General features: G+C 36.6%; 1 protein-coding gene across 2 annotated transcripts in view; it reads right to left on the reverse strand.

Moving 5' to 3' along the window:
* Positions 1-473: 473 nt before the first annotated feature.
* Positions 474-25,343, reverse strand: part of bnc2 (basonuclin 2) — a 141,092-nt gene continuing 116,222 nt past the window's right edge. For both annotated transcript variants that reach the window (XM_056763838.1, XM_056763832.1), the window contains exons 5-6: positions 15,577-17,864; positions 474-5,506 (exon numbers count right to left, since the gene is read on the reverse strand). In XM_056763838.1, the coding sequence (XP_056619816.1) occupies positions 4,741-5,506; positions 15,577-17,864 (3,054 nt within the window). In that variant the 3' untranslated portion in view covers positions 474-4,740. The remainder of the gene's footprint in view (positions 5,507-15,576; positions 17,865-25,343) is intronic.

The following is a 25,343-nucleotide window of genomic DNA, read 5'->3' on the forward strand; positions in this document are numbered from 1 at the left end:
GCAGTTTACTGGTCTACTCATGGCTATAGGTAATCATAAAGCGAATATCACTAATTACATAAAAAGTCTACATGTGCCCTAAAGGATAAATAAAAGTAATGCAAGAATTAAAGACAAACATCAGAAAAACATTCATTCTATGTTTTTATGACTTTAACAAGTTGATGTGTCTTGGTCTGGACAATGCTAATAAAAACCTTTCTCCTTGGTTACCAGGTCAACTAAACTTTACTACTGACCATAAACATTTTTGAACAATGCATACTATTAAAGTTGTTTTAATTAAATTAAAAATGTGTATTTTGAAACATTTTAGTCTTTGTTAAGATGTATGTCAATCTATTATTTTATATACTGGTGACATAACATTGAAGCAAACATTGCTAAATTTTAAATGACTAATAATCCTTGACAAATCCTTTAAAAATTAAATACAACTTAATTTTGCCAGTGACTGATAAATCTTTAATATAAAAATTGTACAAGAAATCTGATACAAAGTTCAAGAGGTATTTGGACAAAATATGAATAAAATTCCATTTACACCCCAAATCATATGCATTTTATGCAACATAAAGGAAAACAAAATAAAATGCAAATAAAATGAAATAAAATAAAATGGTTATGATACAAAACGCTAATGTTAAATCAGTTTAAAATGCTGTAATTCTTTCTGGCTTGTGTAAATGAAAACAGAACTATTAACAGCATCGTTAGGCTATCAATGTCACCATTAGTAAATCTATGATGTGAACTTTTTCTGATGTAGATGCACTTTTCATCAGTGGGCAAAAATAACAATCAAACAATCATCTACAACAAACATCACATTAGAACAGGTTCACAAAATATAAAAAGGTTCACAAAATGTCAAGCTTATTTATTGTATGTTGTTGCACAAAAAAAAGAGTTGTAATTTTTTTTTTCATTTGATTGTTATCCGTATACAGTTTACAGTTAAAATCATCAAGTTTACATACACCTTTCCGAACCTGTAAAATGTTGACCATAAAAAAAGAGGTAATTTATATTTTACATATAAAAATGAAAGTTGTTTCATATTAATTACGGTCCTGAATAAACAATTTCACATAACATATGCTTACATAGTCCACAACACAGAAAAATAACTATTTTTTTTCACGTTTACATGCTTGATTTTTATACTGTTATGTTACATGAATGATGGCTGTTTTTATGTTTTCTGAGTCATTAAGTCCGTTGTTTAATCTGAGCCATTAAACTGCTAATTCAGAAAAATCCTCCTGCACATCCTTTGCTGTTCCAGCGTCCTCTGCACATTTGACCCTTTTCAACAGTGGCCATATGATGTTGAGATCCATCTTAACACACTGATTTCAATTAAGGTGCTTATTCACAACTATTACAATATATAATATACCAACATTCACTTGTACTCATGAAGGCAATTAAATGATCATTAAACAGTCAGGTGTATGTAAATGTTTGAACTTGATGTTTTGTTTACAAATGTACTATTTGTTTAAAGATCTCATTAAATAATATAATGTCCTTCAGAAACTAAAAAAATTCTTATGAAGAGTTTGTTTCCAAAAAAGATAACTCTGTTTTTTAAACATTTGGGAAAATATGTTTTTTATTATGTTATCATGTTTTTAGTGTTTTATTGTGTAAGTTAGTTGTAATTTTTAAGTTATTACTGCTTAAATCGAAACAAACTAACTGCAGTTTGATTAATATTAATTGGAACGCACAATAAAAAACATGATGTTTGACATTTTTGGGGGAAATACACTCTACATATGTTTTTAACACTTTACTTCAATCATCCTGTTCAAATGTTTACATCCACCTGACTCTTAAATGGAAAAAGTTCTTTCAGCATTTACTCACCCTCATGAAATTCCAAGTTTCTTTCTTGTCCAGATAAGGTAAAAATTATTAGTAGTTATAGTTAGTTATTATTCTGTGTTGTGGACACAATTTATTCAGGTCAGTAAACTATAAACAAACCTAAATGTTTATAATTCCCCTTATTTTTCGTAATCATTTTCATTTTCCAGATTCTGTCAAGCACACAGTATGCAAACTAACGTTATGATCCCTGTTACACTGGTTTGATTTGGAAATTTAGCTGATGTGAAAATCAAAAATAATAAAATAATCCTAATAAACTTATTTCATTGGATGTTCCTGGTTTTGTGTTTTAACATTCCATGTATTCAAAGCAACAGTGATAACACGTAAGCTTACAGATCGCCTTTGAAAGAGATTAAATTTGATGTTAATGGTTTGTGATGGTCCTGTTCTCAGAGCTGCGGTGATCTATTGAAATATTAACAGCTCGCTTAGACTCTTTTAGCCAGTGACTCCATTGAAAACCCCAACTCTTAAGTTGGGACAGTACTAACTGCCCAACTATACTGTGCACAGACATCTTGCTTGATTTTTAAGACACTAGCAGGATGTCCTAAGAAATTTGGACACTTTCTTTTACTTGCTTCTTTCTGCACCCCTTGTCTTATTCTCTCTTTGATTTATTTCTCCACTTTAATGACTGACACATGAACCTGCTTTCAAATTTATTCATTTTTATACTATCTGTGCACTCTGCTAGATTATTTTAATATACACAGTTTTAAATATGAATGCTAACACAGACAAAGTAAGGGATTCTCTTTTAGAGACAACGAGCTCACTCTTTACCCAAATAATAGTATTAATGTTTGAAGGTGGGCAGGCCATTCTTTTAAGATGTTTGTGTTGTTGTTACTCTGGTTGCAACTCTCTTCATGTCCTGATAGCAATCATTAAGTAACATGGTCTAAAATTATTTATATACTGTATTTTAATATCTACTGTGGAAGGCGCATGATCATAAAATGTTTGTCCAATCATTGCATTGGACCGAATGTCCTGCTTTGAGAGGGGTCTTTGGTTTTACAATCTAGAAAGTGTATAAGCCTGGAGATTGATCATTTCCTTTAGTTTGTAATACAATATCACATTACCCATCTTTAAAACTCAGTTTGATGGATTTTAGTAATGGCCTAGCATTTGTTAGTTCTAAATGGATATTTAAATACAGCAGGAAAACAGAGGAAGAGGAGAAAGAAACGAAGCATTGTGATGCTAGCAACATTAACTGATCACTCATGAATTGCTGAGTTGTTAGCTTTATCAGGGGTAGAAAATACCAGTTTCTATATATTTTAATTATATTCAGCCACTTCTATCACATTAAAAGCAGCAAAATCCAGTCAGTCTTCATTTCAGCATTAATACCTTTTTTAACTCTATGGAGAACAAGTATTGCTTCATTCCTTCAAAATACGTTTTTGTTATGCATTCCAGTTGAGAGCAATGAGCAAAAATCATATTATTTTATTTTTAAAATACCCATAGTTTCATTAACTTAGTACCGATGTTCCCATAGTTTCTCTTGTTATTGTGTGGCCAAAAGACAATGCTTGCCTAGAACAAGTTTATGAATTCAAACCATTTGCAGAGGACATACGTTTAAAAAAATAAAGCAACAGAGAATATAGCAAAACCTTAAGACTCATAATAATTTATCATCTTGGATTTTGGGGAATGAACTGTGGTTTTGGTCACACTTTAGGGACTCTTTGTGCAACACATGTGAAATGAAAATTGTATTTTTATAAGATAAAACTAAGCAAATTAGTAAAGACCAAATATAGTCTTACTAAAGCTTTTAAAGTAACACTACATGCAGTACAAATATTTCCTTCCTAACCCTTAGGCTAATTCAGCCTGTAACCGTACACATGTACTCCTTAGTAACATTTATGAACTGCATTCAAATTAATTGCCATTAATTTGAATGAATTAATACCAGAAACACTAGCTAAGTAGAATGGATTTTAATTATGTCAGATGTGGTTCCTCCCATATTAGATCTGGCACATTTCTGTTAAAGGTACAGTATTTACCGCTGGTACTGTATCTTTAAAAGAAAATATTACCTGCATGTTGGACAACCATCATTGTTAGGTGTTATCCTTATAATCCTAAACAATACCACTCATATAGTTGCAAAGTGCAAAACTTATTTTTTTCTTTTAAGTTTTTTAAAAAGCTAAAGCTATAAACATAAGAAAATAAAAGGAAAGGTACTTTTTTTAGAGCTGAAAGCATGCCAGCTCCATCTCAATATCTAACAGGTAGATAAAACAAATCACGTCACATGATTTTCTTTTCTCTTTTTAAGGTAAAATATTTCGAAGCCAACATAAAAGAACCAAGCTAGGCAAATGCTACTTTTGTCTTGAAGTGAATGTCATTGACTTCAACATAAAAACAACCATCCCACCCTTAACACGCACAAAAAAAACATATCAATACAACTGTTTTACACCAAAGCCCCTCGGGACATTATTTACATATTTAAGCCATTCATGCTCTTTTATGGGATTCTTTTAAAAACTGTCAATACACAAATACATCGAGTTTTTTCATAATTATTATCATTTCTGCAGGCAACAGTCACAAATAAAAGTTCGAAAAGAGGTTTGACTCAGGGACGGCGGGATCTAAGCATTCTAATTTTCAGTCTTATGCTTCCAGTAACAAACAAAATTTTTCCAATGGACACATTGCGGCTTTGTCTTTTTCAAATTAACAACAAGTTTTGAGACTGTCTTTTATGGTATGGCAAAATGTACTGTAATTAGAGAGGAGGCTGCTTTGAGGATTATGTTGAGTTTGAGGCAATAGGGTAGGGAGGGATCTGTTCTAATCAACCATGATGGTATAGGGGGCGTTTTTGTGCAGGTTGGGGTTCTGGCTATGCCTGTTTCTGCTTCTCACAGAAGAAAACATCATGTTGCAGCCAGGTACTTTGCACTTGTGCATTTCACGCAGGTGGACAGTTTTGTAGTGCACCCGAAGGGTCCCTTTGTTACTGTACATTTTGTGGCATATGGTGCATAGAATGCTTCCTGCCCCATTACCTCCACTAGATGGCAAGATGGATGGTGAGATGTTGGGATCACAGCGTAGAAAATCATCCTCTGTGTCTCTTCCTCTTCCATACTTTCGGGTCTCTTTCTCATCCTTTTCTTTCCCTCCTACACTTTGGTCCCCAGTACTGAGGGTGCTGTCCTCAATGTCACTAGCGCCATCCAGGTCATCCAGCAGGATGCCCTCATCACTACCCTCATCAGACTCCTGTGAGGATTGCACGCTGCCACTTGACTGTACACTGGAGGTGGTGCTCAGGTCCAGTACCATGTAGTCATCATTGGTGCCTCGGAAGTATCCGTTGCTGAGTGAATATTCTGTGGTGGCTGAAGATCCCATCTCCTGGTGACCTATGCCTCGTGGTGGGACACTGGCAGGGCTCCCAACCCCCTCCATTCCCAAGTGGTGGCCAGCGTAGATCTTTGATAGGAACTCAGCACGCAGATCCTTAGGCAGGGTCACAAGCTGGGAGTCCAGCACAATGTCATCCAGCTCTTTGGTCAGTAGTTTTCGGTGCAGGTTAATGTTGGAGCTATGTCTGCAACAAGAGAAAGGACAGGTTCTTGTGGTTATTCTGTATGACACTCAAAGTGCTAGTATCTTATACATTCTGTTACTGCAGGACTTATCATCACATCGGTGGAGAAGCACTCTATTGCATTTCCTGCATTTTTAGGTTTCATTTGAGTGACTGCATGAGTTTGTGTGAGAGAACACTACGTTCTGACACAGCAGGGAGTTCAATCACTCTAAAGCTGCTTAGACAGTATTCTACTAAAGTGTTTACTCCTGTCAGCATGTCTGCAGGCATGCACAAATGCAATTGACTCTGACTCAATTAAATAATCCACCGCACTGAATGGGAGTTTATCAATTGATTTGAGCTGTGGTAATGCAATATTCGAGGGAAACTCAATATCATATTAACTCAGACTCGGACAGCATTAGCACATTGACTCACTTTTAAAGGTAGCTTAATCGAGACCCATAAACGTATTGTTCGTGTACGCCTCACTTTAATAAAGATGGACTTTCTCTCACCTGAGTGCAGGATCACATAGCACATAGCGAGAGAGAGAAAGTTCCTTTGTATTAATACATCTCAGTCCGAATTTATTTTCTTAGAACTTGGTCTGCCACTTCGCAACTGTTTAAGAAATGACTTTGACAAAACTGAGACCATGCAATATGTCAACAAAAAATACATAAATGTTACATATAGTGTCACAAAAACCAAAACATACCAACAGTTCTTGCATGTAGAATGTGGTAACAAAAACAAATTGAAACAAACCAAGATATTTATGTGAACGGAGCCTTTGTGGGTTTAAAAAATTGAATCAACCATTGCCAGCTACATTTGCAAACCAAACTTATATGTAGAATTACGAAAACAAAGCAAAACAAACAAACAAACAAACAAAAATGACCTCAGCGATCCCTGGCCATGCAAAAGTGACTTAAACTAAATGTTAGCCTAAACGTAACTGATAAAAACATTACACAGTGTTGTAGAGCTTACCAGCAGTGCCATGGTTGATGCAGTCAAAAAGGGTCCCTTTTCTTTAATTATTTAGTTCCCTATCCGACATTCTCCTGCAAGAAGTAAAAATAAATTCAATAGAGGGACCCTTTCTGTTGATAAGATACACAGGAGCGGACCACCAAAGCATCATCAACATTTAAAAGAGTAGCATACTGATTGACAGCTGATGAATGTGTTTGATGTGTATACATAGCTTTTCTTTGTATTAATATATTTTGTATTTTTATACAGTACAATACCAAAGCAGTCCAATATTATAGAAAGGTTGAATGTTTTAAGAATTAACTGTTATTTATTTGAATTGCATTTTGAACATGTCTGCACTGGTAGGTAACTATTACCTTGTTTCATTCTAAGATATTTGAAATACTTAGTGGTAGTTTAAATGATTGATGGAAAGGGCATATATTTGTATCATAAGCTGGAGCATGTTTAGATTTGAATCAGTTTTTATAAAAGCTGTTGATGACACTTATATTGGCAACTCCCTTTGCAAAATGTGACCATCCCTGAAAACTGACCATCCCTCACACTGCTCATAAGCTCTAGACTGCCACAATTAATTAGCAAAAATACACAGTACACAGAAAAAAAGACCTCAGCTATATTATGTGCATAAATACTGAATGAACATATACGCGTAATTAACATTACACACCTTGAAGACTATTTAAAGAAAACAAGCAAGTGATACCTATCGGTTAGTTCATTTGAACTGATCAGGGATAAACAGAGAGCTCCAACCTTTACACTGTGTGGTAGAGAGAGACTATCCTTTCATTTATTAAGCTAAGGTCTTCGATCTCATTTACTACCCCTTTGCAAACCTATTTCAGGCCCCTCCTCCATTCCCAAACACCTCTTCAGCTATCTCTCTCCCTTTCAGCCTCTAATGTGGCAGCCAAACCAATTTGCCCAAAGCTGGAGGCGGTGTCTCTTGGGAATTCTTTTTAACTCTGCAGAGGAGAGAGGTGTGGCTCTTAATGTGTCTTGTCCCAGGAACGTTAATCATCTTTAGGATTTGATGGCCCTTTCAGTTCCTGCCAAGTGTGCACATTTGTGAAATGAGTTGTAATATTGAAAAAAAATAAAAAAAGGGAAAGTGAGTCACATTATATAAAGATCTGCTTTGTTTTGCCTTTATCTCTTTCTCTAATGAACATGTGTCAAACTGCAACCCGCAGTGTCTTTGAACCAAAGAGTTCACCTCAAATGCATACCTGAACATACCTGAACAAACTAATAAAAGTCCCTGGAATGCGTTGAACATTAATTCCCACACATCTGACTAACACCAGCAAACATAGACAGTCTAAATTGGGTGCTGGATTTAGATGTTATGACTAGTTAACTGTTTAGATTACACCAACAAATGCCAGCAAACTCATGAACTGTGAGAGATAATAAGCATACATACAGATTCCTTTTATAAGGGATGGACCCAATTTAAAAGGTTAGCAACATCCCAATGAAATTGCAAAACCAGGATACTATTAATATAACTCTTAGTCATGTTAGTCATAAGTATGATTCAATTATTTTTATTTTCTGGTGAACTATTCTTTTCATGTTTTACACAGTTACATTTATTCAATATTGACATTAATAACTAGTTCTGTAATTCAGCAGGGGAATAGCAGTCCTCCAGACACATTTGATAATCAGTCACCGAGATATAATCTTTTATCCCTCTGTATTCTAATGACATTGATGAGATAAATAAAAAGGATTTTCTGTTTAAGGAAGATGTGTGAAACAAAACCTGATGTTTAGTGCCTTTATTGCATGTCTCTACCCATGTTTCTTCATTAGTGTCATCAGCACAAGCAGTTGACCAAAAGAATAACTAATATTTAGTTTGCATTCTTTAGAAATCTGAGTGCATTAGTTCAATACACTACTTTAATGTATTAATTTGATTCCACTATCTGCCACACCATATATATATATATATATATATATATATATATAGAATATATCCTGTATAAAATAATTGACCATTTCAAAGACCATTTTTAGTTTTTCTTAACTTACTATATATAGGTATGTGTTTAGGTTCAAATTATTTTTAGTTTATTCTCTGAACTACTTAAATATAAATATAAGATAAATATTTATCTCAAATGTATTTGCAGTAAATGAAAACGGGCATAACGTTTAAAATAACAGAAAAAAAGATGTTCTGTATTTTTTTCAGAACCCTATCTATATCTCAGTGGTTACACAGTTATATGGTAGGGGGAGCTGTTACACATTTTCTGAAAGAGTACAACATCTCTGAATCCAAAGACAAGCAAATACATTATTTTTATCCTATCTGGTCAAACACCTTTACTCTTACAAAAAGATGCCGCACCATGCTTTAGAAGAATGGTTCCATAAAGAACCTTTAACACCAAATAAACTGGTTTTGTTTCAAAAAGGTTCTTTAAATTATAAAGATGAAATTGCTCTTTTGAAGCACCCTTTTAATTGGTCACACAAGTTTTAATAAAAATCCCTGAATGAAGGAAGTTCTTCAAATTTGTTCTTTCTTTTGATATATTGAAAGTTTTATACTCTATCTCGGGCATACTTGTCAACATTTGGGTACCAAATGATTTTTAGTGAAGGCATGGAAAGTGTAACAATAGCAGCTGATGTGGTGTTAAAAGATGATATCGGTTTCACTAGTTTAATCAGGCAGACTTCCAAAAATACTTTTACAGTAGACCGAGAGCAAAAACAATACATTACTGACAGACATACTTTAAAAAGTATTAAAATATTACTTCTGCAGAACAAGAACTAGCTGTAATGTACTCTACTGCACCTAACTCTCGGAGGAACAATCTGTTATCTACAGTGAGCGGACTCCGACTGTGAGGATCGAGCATTAAATGTAAAACACGGAGTGGAATAAGCAAACCTTTAGCGGTGTGATAAGTAAAGTGTAATAGTGTAATAAGGCGGAGAAAGTTTTTAGCGGGGATGTGAATCCTCTCTTCTCTATTTCGGCTACCGTTCAATTTCGCCTTCCAAAGGGCTCCTCGGCATATTAGGGCAAAGGAACAGTGGTTTAAAGCCACGGAGCCACCGGTCCCCGTCGCTCCGGGTGTTTCAGAGGAGAAATAACTCAAATACGGGAGTTTCACGGGAGAAATCACTAAATGGGAGGGTGTCGTGAGATGAGTGTGAAAAATGGGAGAATCCCGGCCAAAACGGGAGTGTTGACAGTTATGATCTGGGGGCCACTAAAATGTTGTGAACATAGGCGGAAATCGTGTGTGTGTGGGGGGGGGGAGGTTCACTGCTTTACACTTTACTTCACCTTAACTTCCATACTAGGGAAAATACATAAATGTGAGCCAATGGGGGAGGAGATCTGTTTTGTTACCGACAATGTTCCAAATTTCTTCATTGAATTGTAACTTGAAATTTAATTTTAAATGTATACAGGTTTGGAACAATCTGAGAGCGAGAAAATGATGACAGACTTTTTTTGGGTGAACTATCCCTTTAATGCTTGTTAGAAAAAGTTACCCACTACAAAAAAACCACTTGGTGAACCTATTAACCGAACTCATATTTAAACAACTATCGCAAGGCTAAACATACTCATACAAATTTAGGTTGTATTATTTGTAAACGTGCTATTTTATGTTATTTTTATGTTGTTTTTTATTGGATGAAATTTATGCCCGTGTTTGGGAATATGATAAAAATGCTTACGCTGGCTGGAAACTTCTGAAAAGAGTTCCATCTCACTTCAGTGGGACCGTAACCCTCTGTCTGTTTAAGTCTATATTACTTAAGAATAAGAATAAGAATAATAAGAAAAAGAATAATCGTTCATATTTTTTAACCTACCCTTTTTCTGTCAAAAAAGAATCCTCAAGCAATTGATTATCGCAAATGGAAATGAAAACTTGTTTGATACACATGATCAGGATGCAATTTATCAAATTGCCTCGTGCTTAGGGATGTCATGAGCTCATTTCAAAGTCAGTGTGGGAAAAAAAGACACCATTAACACTGAATTTAAATGCTAGGCTATATTAGCATTTGTTTTTGACTCAAATTCTGACTGATATATTTGCTCTAATATATTAATATTTTTATGTAAAATGTACAAAACCGTCTGTAAATTAGCTTGGTATATAAGACACACGTGAATATGTTATAAGTAATATACATTTTAAATGTGAAAGTGTAAAATAGAAGAGTGTAGATCTGCAAATATAATTTCTAAAATGATGGTACTGGTAATTACCTACAGTTCATGTATAGATTAAAACAGACCTTAAATGTTTACAATGATTGCAAGGTCAGAATCTAAAAGCAATACTGTGTTTATTAAATATTACACAGTATTATACACTATAAATTAATGGTTATAACTAAAAAACTATAAAACATTATACGCCATTGCACAGCTTCTCAGTTAAAGTGACATACGTGAGATAAAATATAAAATGCCACTTGAAAATGTGTAAGACCATAAAATAAGATTAAATTGTTGAGCTATTTGCAAACAAGACACCAGGCATCCTCTGCATGAAGCATTCTGTTTCCCTGGCCTTGGCATTCATAATACCTCTAATACAATTGCCCAATAACCATTGCCCTCCACTGTTAGCATAGATGCATATGACATTTTAGCCTCTCAGTAGAGGAAAAACACCAGCACCTCTAATCACCTAATCTTAAAACCAACAGTCAGCCTTGTTGTTGACATCTGACTAAAGAACAAACAGGGCTGTGAACAGATGTCACCCCCCAACAGGAGGTTAAGAAAATTAGGTAAGGAGCTGTAATACAAATGAAAACCTTGGAGAGCTTTACGTTGGTAAATTCTAGTAAAGGGGCAGATGTGTAACAAGCACACATGCAAATGAATGCGTCTTCAGTTGTTAGTTCTAAACAAAACTGTCACTTGTCAGAGAGGGTGACATCTTTCTTGCCTCAACAGCAAATGAGATGAATGAGATTTATCTTCACAGTCACTGTCTCTCATGTACTCTTGAGTACTTTTCTAACTCAAGGCTTATGTTAATGTTAAGTAAAGGCACACCATCTAGGTTGGCATACTGTATAAAAAGCATAAAGCTACATACGGAAGAAAGGAACGCAGAGGCTGTTTTGTTAAAAGAGGTAAATGGAGAAGAGACTTCATTACTTTCAAGAGGATAAAGTTTAATACTTAATGAATCGACAACCTGTCTGCTAACATGTTTACAGTTATTAATACTTTTGTTGAGAACTGTACTGTATGTACAGTAGGTTTTCTATGAAAATGCTATTTTAGTGCTAGTAGGAAATTTCACAACAGTTTGTATTTATGTACAGTATAGGGTTGTCATAATATACCAATATTGTCAATAATCGGGATATTATAAACCACAATTATCAAAATCGTGTTAATTCTACACATATTGTAATGTTTTAAACTATTCAGCACCCATTAAACTTTCGTCAAAACAGTTACAATGGTTACAAACTGACTCTCTGCCTTTTAAGTGTGATTTATTGACAAAATAACAGACAAAACACAAAATAAAAAAATAATTTCACTGATGGCATAATTTATTTATTTTTATAAACATTTTCACTAATATCATCACTGTTTTTTGGGGGGAGGGGTGAGTTGTGTTGTGAAAATTGGATATTGTGACATCCCTAGTACAGTATAACCAACATTATTTTTATTTGCATTTATTAACATAAATTTATATAGAGGATGCCTTTGTTTAAAGCAATTTATAATTGAAGAGCATTTATCATTTTGTCAGTGTGCCAACAACAATTGTAGGCAACACAGCTATGCATGAAAAACTACAGTTGAACATGGGCAAAATGAACAACTAAGATTATAGAATTTTAGATATATACAGACACTGGTCCAAATTTCCATTTTTAAATCAGCATTTCTATATGTATTCTGGACATTTTAGTCCAGTGTTAGTTAAATTTCAACAAAATCAAACCACAGGAGTGACAAAAAGTCCTACTTTTTCCTTATATATTACTGTTGTATGGATTAAAAGTAAATATAAACTTGTTTTGTTTGCAGAATTTGAGGTCTGAAAAATTGTACAGCATCTTCTGTTATTTTGACCTTTTTCCCCATTTTTCATTTTCTGCAGATAAATGCAAATAGAAACAAAATTATTAAAATTATTGTTACCTTTCAGTCAGTCTCTCGACTTTGTGCTGAGAGACAGACTGGAGTATGGGCAGCGAGGTCGAACTTGCTCGAACTCGCAGGTTTCTCAGCCCAAAAAGATGAATGAATGGGCGCTCCCATCTCGTTTTATACCCGTATGCACGGGCGGAGACTGGCGTGCGCATGCCATTAGCCAAGTTCATTGGCGTTTTAAATTACTCTCGGAGATGATAGGGTTTCAAGATCAAACCCCAGTCTGTCTCTCAACACAACGTAGAGAGACCGACTGAAAGGGAACAATATTTTTACCAAATTTCTAATAAATATATTTCTATTTGATTCTCTGGGGTGGGGCTCTCGTGAGGCACTTAGCAGCCTGTGCGCATGCACAATGGATGAAGTGGTATCCAAAAAGGTGATTTTTAGCACGTTTAACCTTAGTAAACCCAAGTTGCTTTAATTTTTGACAGGACATATGCTGTATAATTGTGATTTTTGCCAGTGATTAAAAAAATATCAGCCTTCCCCCATTTAACTGGACTGTGGACTTGCTAATAACTGCCCAGAGGTGTTTCAAACATGGCCGCTGTGTGGCATGACTTCCATAAATGGACTTTGCTAAAGGCCACTAAATTAAACAATTATATTAGTAGCGATCTTCTCACTTTTTTATATTGTCTTTATAATGTCACCAATAGTACTATGGGGGATCTTTCCAGTCTAAACAATTATCTTTGGAGAGTGTACATTTGACTGAGGATCTGGTTGTTGCTTGCCCTCTAGCACAAATTTATTCCAGGACTGTTTAAGGTAAATGTGTTACATAGCAGAGGGAGAGACCCACACTTCCTGATGTGCTAATAAATTCAGTGGTTTGACAAGCCTCAACGTCTGCTAATGTATGCATTTCTACCTGAGTGTGACAGGTGAGCATGTACAGGTAAACAGTACATTAATGCATTAATATGTGTCTGAAAATGCACAGTCAACACACGTTCTTCTTGGATAATTTGTGCCTCTCAAACATGCAATAAAAACACAGTTCCCAAGACTGTATAACTATTCACTGTTAACTATAACTGGGTAATGCTTTACTTTCTGTATATACTTGTCTGTGCTTACAGTGTTTTCAGATCAGTCTGAGCTGCTGTTTGACATGAAATGGTTGTTTGTGCTTTCATATGGAATACGAATATTACAAGGTTTTATGTGGTATGATATGGTTATTATATGTATATTGATTTTTTAAATTACTCAGTATTGTTAAGTCAATTATGAATAGTTTGTCTCATTATTATAAAAAAAATATATAGCCTACCTTTATCTAATCCAGGGGTCGGCACTATTGGCACACTGAAAGGAAATCAATGGCACGCCAAGCACATGCAGTTAAATATTATATTAATTCCAAAATTAATCTTTTTTTGTTTAGTTTAAGACAATGCTTAAGCCCAGTTCGAATTCCTACCACAAACTACATATTAATCCTTATATCAAGTAAAGTTATAGTTGTCACGTCAGGCGTTAGTGCTCATGCAGTTTGTGCATAGCCAGGTGCTTATCAAGAAAATGGTGCAGCACAATCGTTTAAATCTTTTAACAGTATGCCATGCACTCAAAGTTGTATGCCATTTACCAACCTTACTTTGAAACTAAACATGAGAAAATCACTGAGATAAGAGGCGTGATGCGGCACCACAAATCTGAAAGATGTTTTAAAAATGCAGACCAAGAGATGGCAAAGCATCTCAACCCGTTCAAGGAAAAACGGGTATGTGGTTGATAATATTATTAGCCTTCAAATCTACTGTAAGAAGGGTCGCACACGAGACACAATGCGCCGCGGCGCATCTCGTCTAGAACAACTCACAGGTATTGCACACTGGACATATACATTCTGTATACGCGAGCTCAATTTCAAAGTCTACTACTGGTGCAAGTTGGACCAATTTTAACATATTTTTACGATATTTTTATTAAACAATATGTGGTATTTGAACATTATTTAATCAATAGGCTTTTTATCATGTTGCCAAATCCGTTATTGTTATTTTTTGTCTGCTATTAATGTGGTAGAATTGAGTAACAAATAAGTATTTTTGTATTACTGCGCAATTTGTTTTCCATTATTCCCAAACAGATAAATACATCTTGCAATCTCTATGTTGAAGTTTATCTGTACCCCAAAAAAAATTTTTGACCGATAAGCCTGTTTGTATTTTTGAGTGTGGCCCTCTGTGGTACGGCAGGGTTTAGTCCAGATCTGTAGCGGAGCGTCACCAGCAGACACCGCATGACACACTTGGTGTGTGTGCCGTCACAGAAAAAAAAGGGTTTATTTGTTAGCATTAGTTAACTACATTATTAACATGACTTAAAGAACACCTAATTAAGATAATATAACTGTTATCAAACAAATGTGAAAAAAATATGTCTTTGATCACCATTTCTATACAGGGTTAGGCCCTATTCAATGCATTATGCTTTTTCGTCAAAAATAGAATTGTTCTTCAAAAATGTTTTTGTTATTATTTCAAATGTAATGTTAAGGTAAGCAGAATACATATAATGAAAAATTATATTGAGATAAATTTGTTGATATGGCACAGTGATTACCAAGCTTTCCTGTAGCTCATGGTAAGAGCATTGTGTTAACATTGCAAGGTTGTGGGTTCGATCCCAGGGGATTGCAAATACCTATGTAAAATGTATAGGATAAAGCAATGTAAGTCGCTTTGGATTAAAGCATCTGCCAAATGTATAAATGTAAATGTAAAAGAAAAACATTGAAAACCACGCCATGTCAAAAAGGTTGCCGACCCCTGATCTAGTCTATCTACTATAAACTCATCCCTTTTTATAAAAACTTTAGTTTGCATATTTGATTTTGGTGAAACATGAGATTGATTTGTCTCACCTATCTCTGCTCCGTCGGGAGGGGAAAGCAGCGTTGCACCCAGCGACCGTACACACGTGCATCTCTTTGAGGTGTACATTCTTGTAGTGCAGTTTGACACTGTAGGAGCTTTTAAAGCTCTTTTTGCAGACGTAGCAGATCTTAGGATCAGGACTGGAGCAGAGATCACCCTCCGGGGACTGAGAGGGGAACTTTGGTGGGCTTGTTCCATAGCCAATAGAAGATATAAAACTTTCATGTAAGGCAGCCATACTGGCTGCCGTTGCAACTGCCATACCCCCATTGTAAAGGCTGTATTGACCCATGCAGAACATATCATAAGTAGGATCATTTATCTCTTCCTTAATTTTAATAACTGGCTGGTGTTGAGAGGATGGGGAATGACTTTGTTCCTCCAAATCTTTCTGGTGGTGTTCCTCATCTTCTGCCTGTTGGTGTTTCTTATCTAGATTTCTCCTCAGTACAGGCTGCTGTATTTCGGTGTCCATCATCTCATCACGGTAGAGTATCTTGGAGTCGGATGTCTCCGACTCATTTTCAAAGTCACGTTCATGATCTTGGTCCTCAGAAGTAAAACTGTTAATACAGCGCAGGTCATTATTGCCTCTACCACTGCACTCTGCTGGGTCAGGACGGAGTATGCCTCCAAGGGCTATACTTGGAGTAATTTCATTTTGTGATGGGGATTGATGTCCGCTGCTCTCATAATGATGGCCGCTGCTGCTTTTATTATTGTTGTTGTTGCAGTTGCCATTGACATTGTTATGGAGGTGGGATGGCTGATGGTGGTGGTGATGGTTACAACTAATCTCATCATCATCTTTGTCATAAAAATCCTCTGCAACATCCACCACTTCTTTTTCTATCTTGACTGGCATACTAGATTTCCGTGGCTTCTTTTTAGGCATCGGGTCAAGAGTGGTGCAATCTTGGGTAATAGGAGTTGTGGGCAGGCAATGAGTAAATTTTGCCGTTTCAGAAACATGGGTGTTGTGGGAGACAGCAGATAACATAAATTGTTGCTGGTCTGTCAAAGATGTGCTGTTTGTTGTGGTAGGCAGTATAGGACTGGTGGGCAGGGACACGGGAGGACTAACTAGGTCGGCAGGAGAAAGCAGTGTGCGATAAAAAGGTGGCACAGGTTGCACTGGCTGCACAGATTTTAAGGAAGGGAAGACAAGTGGGCTCTGCAAAGGGGACTGTAACATGGGGTCGAGAGGAGGGGTGGCAAAACTTAGCGGTGGTCGCCCAGGGCTTGTTAGAGTGAAGCCACTTTTTGCACTTGATATGACAGGTGTGGCTGTACCAGAACCGGAGCGAATAAGGTCCTTGTCTCGGTTGTTTCTTAACATAGGCATGTGGAGGCGAGGATTGGGATTGGCACTATGGCGGTTTCGACTGCGCAGTGAGCTGAAAACCATGTTGCACCCTTCAATAGTACAACGATGTTTAATCTTGAGATGCACAGCATTATAATGGATCTTGAGGGTGCCTTTATCATAGAAAGTCTTGCCGCAGGAGTTGCAGCAGACACGACCTTTGCGCGAGGTTGCACCCATACGACGTATGCGATGCATTTTGGAAGAGAATGAGGAATGTGAAATAGTCTTGGAATTTTCATTTTTTTCAAAATGGTGATGGATTTGGTGGTTGTTCATAGTGCCTGGCTGCTGCTGCACTTGTTGTTGCTGCTGTGGTGTATGTGACCGCTGGGAGTGGTGTGTTGATGGTGTTGGGGAGATGGACGAAGCTCTGCTGGGTTCTGTCTTAAGCTCAATGGAGTTAGGCAAGCCCCCCACTGCTCCTCGACTGGGGCTTTGACCACTACAAAATGGAGAGAGCGACACTTCAGACTCACTGGTCTCCACTGGCTCACTCTGACCGGGAAGATTTGCCTCTCGCATTCTGAGACCTGATTGCTCCATGGTTAGTCCGTTTGGTGGCAGTCCTAACAGTGGGGCAGACACTGGATTGATATACTGAAAGGGCAGTAAAAAGGCAAGACTGTTTGGGATGTTCTCAAAATGGTGAATACTAGAGGGACTATTATTCTCCAGGTGTGTAAGAAGCCCGGGACTACGTGCACGATTATTGCTTTCAATAAAAGTTCTGATGCCAGAGTCAGTTTTTGATGATGGCACAGTGACTGCTTGTCCTTCCTTTTCCTGGATGGCCATCAACTCCACAATAGACTTGGTTTCACCAAAGCGCAGAAACTGTTGCAAAGTGATGATCTCTTCTTCTCGTGACATAATGGTCCATCTGTCCAGAACCTTGCCTGCAGAATCCTAGAGGCCATATCAGAAAGAAGACAAACACAAAAATTTATTGTTTCTGTATAGTCACAGGCATTCGAAAAGACAAAGATGATGAGGAGGGTAAGGACAGGTGAATACTGATATTAGATATAGGCCTCTCTACATACGTCCACTTTATATCTTTTCCTATCTTAAATTAACCACACAGATGTGGACCTTACGTGCACATTTATCAGTGCAAAGCTTAATACAGTCTCCGGTTAACACCCAAAAATAATAACCTATTAAACACTAATTCAAGATCAAATCAACTATATTTGCTATCTGGACAATGTGAAGACACTGAGGCTTATTTTTGGTGACTTCCCATGAAATTGCATGTGTGAATATATTATCAGTGAGAGAATGCCTCCCCACAATTATTTACTTATTATTGCTGGTGTGAGACGGAGTAATGCAAGAGGGCAACTAACTGCACCTTTCTAGATCACACCTTTTTATCGTGAATTGTTTGGTGACCACCAGCTTCAAAAATAGGGTTACTGCTTAGAAATTTGTCTAAATTATGTTTTACATTTTACGGGATATTAAAAGAATTCATTTTTAATCTAAATAAGAGAACTACTGCACACTAAATCCTGTCTTTGAAGAATCCCTAAAGGGGACAGCAATCGTAATAAATTTTTTTAGGCTGAATGCAGAATATAAACTTAACTACTGTATGTTAACTAGATTGTAGAGGATGCATGATATTAAACGTTAAAGATGGAATATTTTATCAAAGAGGATATTTATTATTTAATAAACTATAAATATAATTTCAGTATGCTACAACTGCATATACATATGCAATATACTAGAAACCAAGGTTATTTAAGTTTATTAAAATGTAAAATATTTGCTTAAAATAAAAAATAAAATAAAATAAAACTAAAATTACAATAAATGAATCTTATTTAGCAACATCTGTTAATAAATAAATAATAAAATGACAAAAGCATATAACAAAATAGCTCAAAATAATTATGAAACAATGATTTGAATCAACATAACAAGCAAGCTTTGAAAAAAAACATAGTAAGTTAACACTGTTGCAAATCAGTCAAATGAAGTGACAGCGAACAGCTTAACTGACAATCATTTGTTGTTTCATTTACACATGGTTTTGAAGTTACAGTTCATGTATTGTCTATCATGAATTGTCTATAAATGTTAGTTGGCAGTCTTGTAAAAAAAACTGTGTCACATAAATTATTGAGTTTTACTCTCCACTGGGCCTTGGAGACTCCCATTGGCACCAAACAGGGCAACATCAAGGGAGCAATTTTTGTTCTGATGACAATTACAGACGACACAAGGCTATTGTAGGCTTTGTCTGCCCCATCCAGTCTGCTAGGATCTATGAATGATAAATGGTTACCCCAATTTTAAGAGCTGTAAAAATCACCAGCACAAAGCACAAAGGGCCTTTAAGGTGCAGGCAGAGAATAAATGTTTAAAGAGAGTGGGAGAATTAAAGAATGGAGAAAGTGAAGAAAAGAGAAGATGGTAAGAGTTAGCGAGAGGTGGGAATACAGAACAGTTTCACAGCAACATGGCCTCAGAAATTTAAGATGGATAAATTCTTCAGAGACCGTACATCAATGGTCACTGGGGTATTTGTTGTTAAATATACATTAAAAAACACTTTACTCTTTCATTCAGTGTTTGAGTATGAGTTTAGCCTAGAGGTAGACATTACATTTCAGCCTCAACAATATTATTCTGTACTGCACAGTGTTTTGATCACTGATTATATCATTTGATGAAATTGAAGCGAAAAAATCTAATCTACAAAAAATGCAAAATTTAATTACAAAGAGTCAAATCTAATTGCAAAGACAATACTTAAATAAAAGTAAAAGATAACCCAATTATTTAATACTGTGGAATGATGGTATTCATACATCTTTCATTTTTGTATTATACATGTCATACTGACACAAATTTTCCTTGAAATGGCATTTCAGATCAACCACAACATCTATGCTATATGGACAAAAGTATCGGGATGCTCCTTTCTGATGAACAGGTTTGACTACTTTAGTCGTTTTTGTGAGAACAAATCTTAAGGTTCCATAGAACTGTGTGCCTCTAATTTTTTATGAACAGTTTGGCCATTTTTCTATTTTGCACTAAGCAAGGTTTAAAAAAAGGACTGGTGTGCCTGCATAAAGCCATTCCTAAACTGTTGCAACAAAAATGCAAACAAAATATTAGCAATATGATATTGAAAGTGACCTATTAGTCAGATATGGTGACCCATACCCAAAATGTGTCCTCTGCTTTTAACCTATCCAGAATGTAGTGAACACACACACAACAAGTGCTGAACACACGTACAGCGGAGCAGTGGTCAGCTATCACTGCAGCGCCCGGGAGCAAGTAGGGGTAAGGTGCCTTGCTCAAGGTCGTTACCCACCGGACCTGAGAATCGAGGGGGCTAAGAGGGGGCTCTAGTACTGCTGTTTTTGTCTTCATTTAAGGTTTGTACTGTTTATGGTACAGCAACCATTCCATTCCATTCCATTCCATTTTCTACCGCTTATCCGAACTACCTCGGGTCACGGGGAGCCTGTGCCTATCTCAGGAGTCATCGGGCATCAAGGCAGGATACACCCTGGATGGAGTGCCAACCCATCGCAGGGCAGGTACAGCAACCTGAGGTAATTGCTAATTTTTAACTACTAATAGTTAGAGACTCGGACTTGTGACCCAAACGTTGCCGGTTCGAGCCTCAGTTCCAGCAGGGATTGTAGGTGGGGGGATTGAATGATCATCGCTCTCCTCCACCTTCAATACCATGGCTGAGGATAGATCCTTTAGCAAGGCAACGTTCACAGCTATGTGTACCACTGGTGTGTATGTGCGCTTGAATGGGTTAAATGTAGAGCACTTTTATTAATCACATTATTCAGGAACATAAGAATCTTATGTGCAGTATTGAAGTAGGAATTTTGCGATCTCTAACAAAGATTGACGTTTGCACATGCACTAGCAGACCTCCGTTACACTTCGATGGATCTGGATTTTTTTAACTGATGAAGTGAAGTTGACGCCATTGTTACTGTTTATTGCAAAACGTTTATGAATACCAATCACAACAGCCTGAAGGAAGCTTGCTGATATGTTTTGGCAGGGACATCTTCACACACACACTCTAAGAGGGGAACCAATCACGACAGACCTGGTCATCTTCACCTATCAGAGCGTTTTGGAAGGAGAGACTTTATATAAACCGGCAGAAATCCAGTCGTTTTCTTAGAAGAGGGACAGCGGAGAACAAAAGACTTGAAATATGTGAAATATAAAGCCTTTTCAGAAACATGAACATCTATTGTTAAACACCCAAAAAACATAATCAAAGCCAAAGACTGGTTACAACCCAATGTAATACTTAAAAAATTACCAAGGTTAAGAAATTCTAATTTATATATTTATTACGTTTCCACAATATAAGTTTTAACATTTTACGTTTGGTATTATGAATGAAAAAATAATCATATTTTAATTACAATAAAAAAAGAAACCTTACCTTAGCAGTTTACGATATCTTGTTAACTAACAAATATTAACGAGTTACACTCGTCATAAGCTTTTAAGGACACAAGTGCATTCTATTACAAAGGGATTCAATCTGTAGGGGAAGTTGCGTTACCTCACTTTCACTCATGTGAAAGAGGCTTATTTCACTCTGTAATGCATCAAAATATGAGAATTCACGGGACTTGAATATTAGTTTTAGAATTAAATTAGTTGAATAGATGAAAATGTTTATTAGAAAAGGGTGTCCAAATATACGGTATTATGTCCATATAGTGTACATATTACTAGCAAGGGTTTAAAGAGGATAAATATTGACACTTATTTTCACCAACTATTACAAAGCTTGAGCAAACAGAAACCCCACTGTCTTTCACTGCAGATTGGGCTTTTAGAATTGTAGTGGTGGGATTAAAAGCCCCAGTTTCTATAGCCCCACTATATCTAGTGTATAGCACAGGTAGTGGAAGTTTGCGAAAATGTACGTTTTTTGTACTATTGTACTAAGATTTGGGTAATACAATATCTGACAACTTTAAGAGCATCCAGGATATGGTTATGAACACATGTGTACTTAACATATAGACAGTTTATTTTTTACTGTACAATCCTATAGATAAATCTTTTACCAGTTATAAAAATGTGCAACCATACCATGTGTTTAACGTACTACATAATTTCGCTGTTTTATATTGTATTCATTTTTGTCTCATACCATTGTAAAGGTAAATTTCTTTAAGCTACTAATTGCAACAATGCAAAATTATGAAAAGCACAATATAAATATTGAATGTTAAACTTTGTAATTAACATCAAGCTAGAATGACCCTTGTCTGCTTGGAAAATATACACCATTCAGCACTGCGTTTTAAACCAATCTGACATGGCCAAGTTTCACTTACAAATTTATCTCATTTTTTCTTCCTCATTTTCTGAAATCAGAAAATAAAGCATAAAAAAGGCGCTGGGCTTTAATTTTTACCAAATGGAGTTAGTTAGAAATGCTGAGGCCAGCCAGCTGTCACGATACAGGTCACAGGCTACACTCTTTGGAGGGTCTGTCTAAGAGGAGTTCTGCAATCACACTCGTCTACACTTCCAAAAAGTCTGGACACAAGTCAGCCAATGCTAAGGCCACACTCCAAACATACAGAGAAACTCAAACTTGCGTGAAAAGCACACAGAATGGGCGAATGAGGAGGGGGTCAAGTTGGACTGGAATTTTGCTTTAAGACAAAAATCATGTGCTTTGGGTTATGTTTAGAAACCTCTTATTATTGGGATAGCTAATAACCATCCCTACAGTATATTTCTTTGGCTATTCAAAAATGCCTACATTTCATCCAGATGTACTAGTACAATAAAATGTAAGTCTGTCTGACCACAAATCAGCCTTCAGCCTTAGTCAACTCCCCTGCATTAGCCAGACAAGAAACCTTCCATTAGATGCACTTTTACACCAAGGCACTCATTACACCAATTAGCTTAATGTGGCCTCTATCTATGCGTTCTGCAGATTTGCCATACTCCAAAAAAAAACTCATTAGAACCGTCCCCCACGCCCCCTGTTATGATGGATTACACTGTCATTACACATTCTTGACTCCTTTACATAATGTGGCTGAACACTATTTGTGAGGTTAAAGACAATTAGTTAATAATTACAGCATTAAGTCACAGCGGCTCATCTATCCACGGTGCAGCCGGCAAATGCTGCAACTGTGTAAACTCTGATGGTTGTATTTATCTCACTGCCACTGGTGTAACTTACAGAAGCCCAGTAATGATGCTGGAGGCCTATAGCTTTCTAAATGATCTTCGAGGATAAGCGAAAGATGGCCACATATTCCCCATGTCAATGCTGTCAGCAAAACAAAGCAGTCAATTATGCAGTTCGGTCAACATCCTATTAGCATTCCCTAGTCTACAGGATACTGTCGTTGTAACAATCATCACTTATCAGTGTCAGGGGATCATTAAGCCCCTCAAAAGGACTGTCTAAATCAGTATTTTGTTGATTTACTCCACTTTACTATATATTTAACTTTTATAAAGTAAATCGACAAAATGCTGGTTTATCGTGAACAATTGGTCTTGGAACTGATACAGGAAACATTATGGACTGCAAAACAACAGGACACAACAGGACACAAGTGGATGCAACAGGAATTCACTATTGATCAAGGGGTAGCTCTCGTCTCCAAAACAAAACTCTGTAAGCAAAGGTTTTCCTGTGATCTAGGTCTTCATCAAATGAATTGCTCAGTATTCTACTTTTTGACTTTTTTATTTTAACCAATAAATAATTGAGTAGGGAAGTGGCAAAAAGGTTGGGGGGGATTGATCAGTCAAAGCCCAGGGCCTGAAGCCATGACGTCTGAGGAAAAAAACTCAGAGAGCCTTGTGTACCCCTCATTGGTTAAATAGGTTTCCTATCTTAAGGACCTATATCACGAACGAACGCACACACAAACACATGCAGACTATTTGAAAGTCTGTGTACAAACTGGTACTGGCACGGTGCATGCAGGGGAAGAGAATAAGCTAATGGACTTTTGCCTAATGTGATAAGAGCCATTATTGACATGCTGCCAGGAAGATGCAAGACCATTAGCTAAGACATGACTTTTTCCTACCATTATCTGCCTCAGAAGCATCACCATTCCGGCCTTCAGGCCTCCGGAGAGACCCATAAGATACAAAGCTACTGTGACTGTCACCAGCAGCATTATTTACTGCTGACACATACAAACCAATATGCATTCAAGAGTGAATAGGAATTTGTGTGCATTTGTATAGGGAATGGTCAGGGGTTCCGTTTTTATAAGCCCATTTAACAGGAATTTTGGTACTGTATATACGTCAGTCTATTTCGCAATGCTGATCTTACCACCAGGGTTAAGTGGACTCATGTGCTTGCACGGACATAAGCATCTATGTCGAGCTTTCTATGTCGATTGTGGATTTTGGGAAGACATTATGTCCAGAAAAAGGCATGTATATATCCATAAGTTCCAGACAATTGTGACTACGCTCTGTGAAAATAAACATCATTAGCTGTTGAAAACATTATATGGTGTTACATTTTTGTAATGTAACTTATACATGAAAAAAAATAGTAGACCATAAACATTTATCATAATATGCAATTAAACCTGTATGTATCTTATTCAACACATTCAATTTTGCCCGAGGGTTAAAAAAGTATATAAAGTATAGACTGGATGGCGTCTTGGACATTAGAGTACAGTGGACCCTGTTAGGTCTTCACCGAGGACCAGATCTTGATCATTTCATTTTAGAGGAAACAGATAAATACTATAAGATATACCAAACTACCTATATCTAAACACATTGGTCGTATAGCAGTCATACAGAGACATCAACTGGCTATGCTGATTCTTGGGGTGAAGCTGTCATGTAACATTTTAATTTAAAAACATTTCAACAACCACTGACCTAAAAACATGTCTAGCAACACATCTAATTAACTGACAAAGACCTTTAGCTTTTGTGACGAAATTAACGTCTCCCCTGATATTAGTGCCACAGGTTCCTTCAGCCAAGCTGCCAACTGGAGCGGGTGTGTGAGAAAGGAGGGGGGTGCTAATAACACATCTGTGGTGGTAAATGACCAGGCACACCAGTAATTGTGCCTTATCACAGCTGCCTTTAAATCTTTAGTGGTCCTCTTTATGAAAAACCAGCCCAGTGCAGTACACGCACACTGGACTAGCGTCCTGGAGATAGAACGTGCATTGTAGCCTGATGTGCTTGGTTACTTGGTTACTGTACCATCCCCTTGCTTTCTGTGAATTAGGAGATGCTGAGCTGTTGGAGAAAACCTACTTCAACTCACAGAGCAGATGGAAGAGCGTGTGCGGAAAATGGACTTCACTTCTTACCTGGATCAAACCTATCCAGATC

Source organism: Triplophysa dalaica, chromosome 2 (assembly GCF_015846415.1).
Source record: "Triplophysa dalaica isolate WHDGS20190420 chromosome 2, ASM1584641v1, whole genome shotgun sequence".
NCBI lineage: Eukaryota > Metazoa > Chordata > Actinopteri > Cypriniformes > Nemacheilidae > Triplophysa > Triplophysa dalaica.